This window comes from Otolemur garnettii, unplaced genomic scaffold, assembly GCF_000181295.1.
Source record: "Otolemur garnettii isolate 467f Iridium unplaced genomic scaffold, OtoGar3 scaffold00090, whole genome shotgun sequence".
NCBI classification, from domain to species: Eukaryota; Metazoa; Chordata; class Mammalia; order Primates; family Galagidae; genus Otolemur; species Otolemur garnettii.
The window spans coordinates 3,691,837-3,701,843 of record NW_003852485.1 but is presented as its reverse complement, the minus strand read 5'-3'; the positions used below and the strand labels follow the sequence as shown (position 1 = coordinate 3,701,843).

Sequence of the window (10,007 nt, the reverse complement as noted above, 5' to 3'; positions counted from 1 at the left end):
TTATGTTGTGCAAGGTACTCGATGGCTTTAGGACCCAATTTCCTTACGTGCAAAATGAGGTAAACGTCTAGTTTATGGAGCTGTTGTGAGGATTGGAGAAGAAAAGGCAGAGTGGGGATTCACTAAATGAAAGCTGTTCTCATTAAAATAAAATTAATAGTCTTTCTAATTCCAGACACCTTCAGGGTTGTTCATGCTTTACTGAAGATTCTCAGAAGCTCAGTAGTTTTCTCCAACCGCTGTAACGATTGCTCCCTCACCGCACCCCCGACCCCCAATCTTTAGCTGAGGAGTGGATGGAAGAGGCGGCACGTGGGGAAGGACTGGGGCAAACCTAGCCCCACGGTCCCCTGGCTTCCTGGAACGGTGGGGACTGTCATGGCGGCCCGGCGACAGCTTAGGTGATCTCAGATTGCACAGCAGGAAGAATGGAAGGGCTGAGGGTCAGCGCTGCCCAGACCCCTGTCCCGCCGGCAGTCCGCCAGGCAAGCCCAGCGGGCGCACCCGCTCAGCCGGGTCCCCGCCTCCAGCGGCCCGGGGCCCGCCCTGGCTTAGCCTAGCTCCCCGGCGTCCACCTGGGAGGCAGCGGTGGGGGTGTTGAGAGGCGGCCGCCGAGGCCCCGGCGCGGCCGGCCCGGGACAGACGTCAGCGCCCCGGAGCGCCCCAGGCCAGGCGCGCACCCTCCCCGCCCCCTCCCCGCCTCGCCCCGCCGCCCGCGGCCCCCACCCACCCGCCGCTCCTCCCCTCTCCCCACCCTCCTCCTCCGCCCCCTCCCCTCCCCCGCCGCCTAGCACACAGCTCGGCCGAGCGTCTGAGCCGCCGGGGCCCCGAGCGCAGGCAGCGAGGCCACCGCACCTGCAGAGCGCTCGGGCTGCTGAACCCGCACCTTGCCTTCCGCCACCCGATACCCCTTCTCCCCACGCGCCGGGGCTCCCATGACGCCCGAGCCCCCTAGCCGGCGACAATGACCACTTCCCTGCAAGATGGGCAAAGCGCCGCGGGCAAGGCGGCTGCCCGGGGCTCGCCGCTGGCCGCCCAGGTGTGTGGCGCTGCCCAGGGGAGGGGCGACGCCCGCGACCTGACGCCAAGTCACTGGCCGCACGCGCGAGCGCTCCTGCCCCCTCCGGACGGGACCCGCGGCAGTGCCGCAGACAGGTAGGCAGCCCTGGGAGGGCGCGGGGGAGTGTCCTGGGTTGGCAGCCGTCGAGGGGGTAAAGAGGCGGTCCTAGGAGGTGAGCCATGTGCTCAGAGCTGGGCCAAGTTTGTGAAAGTCTCTGAAGACAATTCCCTTAGAGCTGACTCCTACCGGACCGGCAGGACATTGCGATCTCACAGCGCCTTATAAATAGCATCACCGTTTCATTGAGAGCTCCGGCTCTCTCACCTCTGCCCAGAGGCGTGAACTGTGGGGCGACCTCCAGATTGACCACCTCCTGCTCCTTCTTCGTGGCCCTGCACTTAGAAAAAAGTAAACAATCCATTTTACTTTATATATTTAAAAAATCGTAGCATAAATGAGTTCATCTCCCACATAGAGTCTTACAACAACCCTAGAGAAGCCAAGCTTGGATCAACATTTGAGCAATCTTGCTGTTCAGCAGGGAAGAACAGAGGCTTTAAAAGGTTTCCCAGTCTTCATAACACTCAGCACTACGTGCCTTTAGAGTTGCACATGCTTTAGGAATGAAAAAAGACTACAACAGTATGAAAATCTATCGTCCTTTATATTCAGACAGTTAAATGATACTTTTTTTTCTCTGATTTTCAAAGTGCTTCAACTTCAGTGAAGTTGAAATTACTCTCCAGTGGACTAAAGTACATTTATACCAGCAAGTTCTATTACCTTACCTCCTCAAAGACACTGCCTCGCTGTTTAGTGCCTATAAGCACTTGAAAAATCAACAGACCGTATGCGGGCAACATTGTGAATGAAATTTGAAGTGAGATGAACCACAGCTATCATCAATAAATCATAACTTCCAAAAGTGATTAGTAAAATATCACAGGGATGAATTCCCTAAATATAACTTAGTCTGTGATGTGAATAAATGGGTAGCAATGTCTAACTCCTCAGGACGATTTTTTGCATTAGTAATTATATATAGTCCATATTTCTGCTTCAGGAAAATTATCAAAAGTCTTAGAATTTCCATGCCTGTAGTTTTTTTTAAAGGCCAAAAAAAAAAAAAGTAGACATACTATAGGAGATTTATTTGTATCAATTAATATTTTATTTTGACTCACAGAATGTACATTACACACCTTACCTGTACATTTTATGTAACATGAGTGTTGTCACAGAGTGGTACGTGTTGGCCTTAGAGCACTTTTTAATCCTGACAGCAATTATATTTTATATTCTGTTTTATGTAAATTACATCCTATGTTCCCTTGGTGTAGGAGAAAAAAGAAAGATCTTGATGTTCTGGAAATGCCATCTATTCCAAACCCTTTTCCTGAGCTATGCTGTTCTCCATTTACATCTGTGTTGTCAGCAGGCCTGTTTCCCAAAGCAAATTCAAGGAAAAAACAGGTATGCATTTTAAAATATTTTCATTCAAATATCTCAGCAGCTATAAACGCATACAGTCTTTAAGATTTTCAGTAACTTACAGTATTGACAAAGAATTAGTGTGGCCTGTGTTAAACAACTCCATTGACTGACATAGTCCTTTGGCATGATTTTCATTTTAGGGCCTTTTTTTTTGCAACTGTATAGTGGGAACGTTAACATTTACCTCTTGGGGCTTTGGGATGGGTTAAAAAAGATAATGTATATTTAGTACGGTGCCTGAAAGCTGTTATCATTCACCAGGTAGGTGGGGAAAAGTTATATGTGTAATAGAGTATCAATTTCAAGTGAGGAGTTATAAGGGGGGGTAGTGGTAAATGGGATGAGAAAGGAAATGAGTCATTCCTTCAATACCTTTTTAATCTGTCACATTTCAACTCAAGCCAACCTTATTTATTAGCAAAGGTGCAGAGGGACTGTGTGGCAAAAGCTAGTTGGAGTTTAAGACTCGTCGTGTCTTTTTGATTTCAGTGAATACCTCAGTTTGGAGGGTCTGGTTGCAAATGACTTGTAAATGACGATTGAAAGATGGACTTTATTTTTATGATTTTATTTTTTTTTCAAGGTTCTAGTTTGGGCCTGAATAAAGCAAATAAAATTTTAAGGACCAAACAACTAAGATGAGGTATATCAGAATTATACATTTTAAGAACAAAATAATAGTGTATCTTAGAATAATTTATCTGTTGTCATATACTCCCTTCAAGTTTTGAATATGCAAAACCAAGAAAAGCATCACTAGAGAAAACGCACCTAGTTCTATAAGGATAGAAACAATAAATGTAAATAGCCAGGTAGTTACATTACAGTGAGGAGAGAGGAACAGATCAGAGAAGGCAGTTGGTTATTTTCCCCATCTATCATTCCTTTTATTTTCTTGCACCTTTTATTACCTCTGATGAGTTGATTATACTTTTAGGAATAGAAGAACTAACCTAGGAAGTAGATGAGTTTGTGATAGTGGACAGCAGTAATAGCAACACGAGGAAATATATTTTGATGGAAGTCTGGTCTATATGCTTTTTTGGTGGGGGAGGGGTTTGAAGTCTAATTGGTACATGAGTTTTTGGACAAGGATTGGAGAAAATGGGAGTAAGTATTATAGGAGCAGAGCTGTGTCCTGAATTGGCATCTTTGACATGGGAGGCAAGCCCTAAAGTGGATCTCCCAAAGGGGAGATTCTCTTGAGAGCTTTATTAGATACCAAGGAATAAAGTCAGCTACCAAGGAATAGATAGAGCCCCACTGAAATACCCAGGCTCTTTGATTATTTGTCCTTTGGGTTAGGATAGAAGTTGGGAATAAACTATGTGCCATAGTGGTGGAATAAATTGATTCTGGATTGTCTCTGGGAGCTGGAGTGGGAAAAGGAAAGGTAGAATGATGGCATAGTCATCTGGGAGTATTTACTTGGTAATTCCCTAATTATAAAGGGCTTGCTGTTTCTCATACCATCCTAGGTACTAAGGCAAAAATGCTGTCCAAGGGGTGTTTATCAAATAGGAGATTTGAAGGGGTGGAGGTTGAACAGGGGAAAGGAAGTGGAGGGAGCAAGGTCTGGGTTGATTTTCCCATTGACCAGCAATATGCCTATGTTTAAGAGGTTTTTTGATAGGACAGGGTCTGTTTTGAATGGAAATCCAAACAGGTGTTGGTATGCTTATGTTAATACAAGGGGGGAAAAGAGAAAAGGAGTGGATAAGATGTCAGGGTCAAGGCAGGAGGGACCCTAGTGTGGATAGCCATTAGACATCTTAGGGAATGACATTTCTTTAGCGTTAGCAAATTGGAAAATGGAAAAAGATGACATATTTTTATTGACTCCAATGGTTTTCCTGCTCTGTCTTTATCCACACCGAGCTTCTCTAAGAGCTCTGTACTCACACAAACAGCTGTGCTATTTGACTAGCAGAGTCCTGACCTGACTGCTGCAGACTAGTCCCAGAGGAATGTTTCCGCCTTAGAAGGGCCCTTCTTGCTGAACTCTTCTTTGACCCAAGAACTGAGGTTTCTATAAAGATGGGGGTATTCCAAAGTTGGGGAAAAGGCAGACTCCTTTTTACTTTCTTTTATCTTTCCATTTCTCCTCACCTAGACTTTCATTTTAGAACGGATCCTTTTGTTTTTATTCCTTTGTACATGGAATGAGGGCAGTTTTGAGAGTAGAGGACTCTGTCAATAATTTCCCCAAGCTCAGTATCTCTGTGACACCCATTACCTTTTACAAGATGGTATTTTTGGCCCAATTTATCTCTGACTTTCAGGTGAGAGGAAGTAAATGACTGTATTTTCTCTCTATTGCATATTATTTATAGTTGCAACATTACCGGAGAAGACGTCTCTTTTTTTAATATCCTTTCTCCTTTGCTTTGTTTAACCATGCCAAAGTCATGTTAGCAATTCTTTCCTACCCAGAGACAAAGTGAAGAATTGTGTTTGTTATTTACAAATAAATGACCAGAAAGCTTGAGAGAATCCAGACTAGAAATATTAAAATTTCACCTGGCCTTCAAAACCATGATCTAAAATCATTTTAGAAGTCATAAATATTCTTTTACAGTTTGAGATGCCTACACAAAGTGTGCTGAAGCCACAAATAGGATATACTTTATTTCTTTTTGCAAATAAAGTGTCTCAAAGTGTACAATACGATGGGCTTTTCAATATTATTGTTTCAAAATGAGAGCTAGAGCAAGAGACGATCCATATTCTTTCTTCCTGTTCCTTCTTTGTATAATGCTGGCCAGATATACTTCCATGCACATTTCTTCCTGTTTACCAGTTAAACACATTTAAAGTGTACCTTTCTTTATATATGCGGTCCAGAAACATTATTTATATTAAAAGTGACTCACCTTATGCATTTACTCTCTTTTGTTCTAACTTCTGATTGAAATTTACCAGAACATCATTAGCAAAGAACCCTAAATACCTGTTTCTTGAAAAAAAGGAAAAAGTAAGACATTTTCAGCCCTTGCAGCAGAATCCGTTTTTTCTCAAGGGTGTCGCCCCCTAGCTAATTTTTGTGCTTGGGTACAGCTTGCCTTGCTCTGGTTAATTACTTCCCAGGACTGTGTAATACAGGGGGGCCGTAAAGTTTGCGTGCAAATTTAAATAGTGTGCAATTTAAATTACACGTGAACTTCGTGGACACCCTGAATAGCTAATGAAGAATAAAACCTCTGAAGATTTTATAGATTAAAAAAAAAAGAGAAAGAAGAAACCAAAAGCAATAGGTACAAAACTGTGTCTTGGAAAGTTTGAGTTGGGCAGGATTTTTGAGATCATGTAGCCTAATGCTGTTCGTTTACAGACACGTAAATTGAATTTAAGAAATTCTGTGTCATCTGGACCTGAAAGCTGGAATTTTTGAGGCTTGGGCAACCCCTTTTTTAGGAAGCACAATTTCTAAAGAACAAGGACCATAAGAATAGTGCAAATGTTTATCAGTGTTGTTAGTTACAACTGCCCATAATACTAAAGAACAGGGGTGACACATTTAATTTCTTAATATCCGTCTGACCCTGGAATTCCCCTTCTTTCCCATCCTGAAATTTCACTGTTTGTTTTTTCACCTAGCATTTTTCTCCATATTTTCTACCAGTTTATGAAAAATCAAGCAAATATTTGGTTTTATCAGCAAATAAGATTTATTAGTATTATTAATAACCAGTTTTTGTGTCTAGTTTGCAGTCTGTGGGATATTATCTCCTGAGAACATGAGGAATTGAGTCTGTCACTGCATTTCAAGTTCTAAAACAAAAACTGGAAGTGATTTTACTTCCCTTCCCCAGTTTAAGGAGATTCAAAAGAATATAATGTCTCACTGTGTTTTGTTCCTGGTTACACTGTTTCTAGTTTATTCTATATTAAATTAGGCTTTTTCTGCATATTTTAGAAAAATAAAAATTTCTCTCAAATAATTAAGATATTAGTTTTCCGTGTGCTCTGCCCTTGATTTCTTTTTTCTCCAGTGTGTCAGGGACTTTCAAAAATATGTAGATCTCTGTTCCCAAGTTAAAGGGCCTCTCATGTCACTCCTTTCTGTTGTCAGGAATTATCCCAGGTTGGGCGTACTGAACCTGTATGAGTGCTCCTATAGGAATCTGGTGTGGCTGCTACATTAACTCTAATAGACAGAAAAAGCAGAAGAAAAGAAACTCTACCTCCACATTGTCGTTTTTCCAGATACACCAGTTACCGATATTTTGCTTCATGTATGTCATCTATCTGTACCTGTGGTCTCCAACCCCCGGGTTGTGGACTAGTCCTAGGAACAGGGCGGCCCAGTAGGAGGTGAGGTGCTGGAGAGCAGGGACGGTTCATCTGTATTTACAGCCACTTCCCATCAGTTCCCATCACCACTTGAGCTCCACCTTCTGTCACATCAGTGTGGCATTAGATTTTCATAGGAGCATGAACCCCACTTAAACTGCATGTGCAAGAGATAAAGGTTGCTCCTTATGAGACTCTAATGCCCCCCCACCCCAACCGGTCAGCAGGAAAACGGTCTTTTACAATAAAACCTTATACATGGTGCCAAAGGTTGGGAATTACCAATCAATTCCTTTTTTTTTTTTAATAAATTATTTTCTTTGCTGAACTATTTTGAAATAAATTCTAGATATCCCATCATTGCATCCCTGCCTTGGTTTATGTGCATTTTCTAAAAAATGCATTTTTTTTATAACCCAAATGCCATTATTCCCTAACAAAAATGACAATAATTTCTTGGTATCATCTAAAACCACTCATGATCAGTTTTTCTCAGCTGGAACAGGACATGAAATCCTCAAATTATAAAACCAATGTAGGTTTCAAAAGTCTGTAAATGAAGTCTCTGGAAGTTTAAATTTATTTTTAGATGGAAAAAAACATTATGAATTGTATTTACACCCTCAAAGCGATTTTATAAAATCCCATTTAGTGTGAAACAAAACAAATATATATTCAGAAGGAATAATAGAAATAGTATTTGCTCTTATTAGGGTTTTAGACAAATCTATCTTGACAATGGTTTGCTACCTTTAAGAGAAGAATTTGAAGCCATACAGATTTTTGCAGCACTGGTGAAGCAAGCTTTAGAGCCCGTGCTTCTCCAAGTGTGGTGACTAAACTACCTGTCTCTGAATCAGCAGGGATGCTTGTTAAAAACAGATACTTGGACCTCTTGCAAAAGCCACTGAATAATAATATCCTGGGGAAGGAGATAGGAATTTGACTTTGAATATTTTTTTTTCTCTGTGATGTATGTACAAAATCAGTGCTACTCTTCTCTGTCACTTTTAGACTGGAACGATTGAACCTTTCACACTTGTGGACAGGTTTGTTTAGTTTGGAAAAGGTGGGAATATTACAAATGAACTTAGGTGATATTTTAGCCAGGTATTGATTGTTTGGCAACACAGAGCCTCAAATGAACCATCCTAAAAGGTTATGTTATAGTAGCTAAAAGCCAACAGGGCACTGGCTTCGCAAGAGATTGGGGTTGATAACTGGGAAGTCAGCAAAAATCCAGACAAACATTTTCTCTGTTCTTTCTCCTTCGTTCTCCTACAAGCGTAACACGCGGTCTCTGCTTCTCCTTGCAGATCTACTTCATTTTCTGACACTTCTCTGCAGTCTTGCTTGCCCTGATTTCATGTCAGCATCTATGACCTTGAATGGACACCCCCAAGTTTTCCTCCTATGAGTGGTTGATTACTTAGTAACTGACTGACGTCTGTGTCTAGAAATAGATATTAGCCCAGTATGTCCAGCTCTTATTCATTCTGCTGTGGCAACAGGGACCAAGGGTCTTAGACCAGTGCTCTGAGCCGTGTTCTAAGGGGTATGGAACATGGGTGTGGGAACAGATTCTCTGAGAAGAAGGTGCAGGTTTGGTAGTCATGACATGTGGTGGTGGAGAGGAAACAATGGCCAGCTAGTGTCTTGGGGAAAAAGAGATCTCAAACAAGGTACAAAAACTAATTCTTATCATATGTGATGATCCACCAATTGGTTCACCTGACTTAACTGGACAGTCCATAGTGTCCAGTTCCTTTGCCTCAACTTACTTAATTTACATGGACCATACTTATTGGACAATCGCTTCAGTTGATGGCACTCGTTAGGGGTGGTCAGTTTCCTGGGCCATGAACTTGAGCTTACATTTGAGCGAGGTACTAGCCTCTGATGACAGGAGGTACTAACTCAGGATCCTCCTCACTTCATGGTCCTTATCTTCATTTGCAGCAGAAGACAGCTGTCTCTCCTTATTTTAAAACTTAAATCCTTTAGTAGATCTTTCATCTTTCAGAGTTTTATTTCCGGTTCGAAGGTTGCCTTTAAGTTTTCGTTAATTCACAGGGTATATTTGCAATCCAGTCTTTATCTTCAATATGGGTTTTATTTTTTGATTTGAAGGCTCAACTTCTGGTTTGTTTTTCCCTAGGAGTATAAAGTATGTGCTATTAGGAGAAGGGAAATTGGGAGACGTCTGTGATTTAATATAAATGTAGATCTTAATTAATATAAAAAAGATTTCTTTGGTCTTATGGATGTTGCTTTGAAAAATGTCAGCTTATATGGAATAGTAATGAATTCTCTTGCATGTATGTATAAGTATATACTTAGATATGTATTTGGGTAGGGACAAGCAAACGTGAGAATTGTCCTTGTGGTATCCAGATAAAGAGCAGATCAAGGGAGACCCAACAACATTGGCCACAAGCCTGGAAGGATTCAGAATTAATTTAGAAGAGAAATGGGAGCACTGTCGTAGGGAGAGCAGCCTTTACATCTCGTCCTGCCTTTTGGCCTGCTCATTAATATTTTTCAAAGCCACAGAGCAAATAAACACAAATAGGATGTACCATATTCTTAATTAGTTTATAAATACTGGTATTCCGAAATATCAATAAATTGGCTGGGTATTCACATATATTTTTCCATAGCTATAGTATTGCATGTGGTGATTAGGTTATTAGGCCAGGTTTTAAACCCATTACAGCTGTGAAGTATAATACATTTACAACATTCTGTGCACCATATTATACTGCTTCTCTGGAAAGATATGCATGAATATGATGTAATTTAAAATATATTGCACCGGGAATGAGCAAACCTAGATTTTAATATGGGCCTGCTGCTGAAGATATCAGCCCCTTGCCCATACTGTCTAGGCCTTAGAGTGCTACAGTTTTATTCTTTTCCTAGAGCAAGTGATTCTGATGGCTCTTGAAGCAGTAATGACTCATGTTGGCAGTAGATACAGGAGTCATGAGGGCTTCTTTGGTTCTACTGGCCCTAGGAGTTCTTCTTACATTATTGCACCCCTTGTTTTTTTGTTTGTTTGTTTTTAGCCAGGGTCGGGTTTGAACCCACCATCTCCAGTATATGGGGCCAGCGCCCTTCTCCTTTGAGCCACAGGTGCCGCCTGCACTTCTTTTTTTTT

At 41.7% G+C, this 10,007-nt stretch overlaps 1 protein-coding gene across 1 annotated transcript in view; it reads left to right on the top strand.

Moving 5' to 3' along the window:
• The first annotated feature begins 759 nt into the window (after positions 1–759).
• Positions 760–10,007, top strand: part of GRB14 (growth factor receptor bound protein 14) — a 110,562-nt gene continuing 101,314 nt past the window's right edge. Inside the window, exons 1-2 of the mRNA XM_012808449.1 lie at positions 760–1,155; positions 2,401–2,533. Coding sequence (XP_012663903.1) covers positions 965–1,155; positions 2,401–2,533 — 324 coding nt within the window. The 5' untranslated portion in view covers positions 760–964. The remainder of the gene's footprint in view (positions 1,156–2,400; positions 2,534–10,007) is intronic.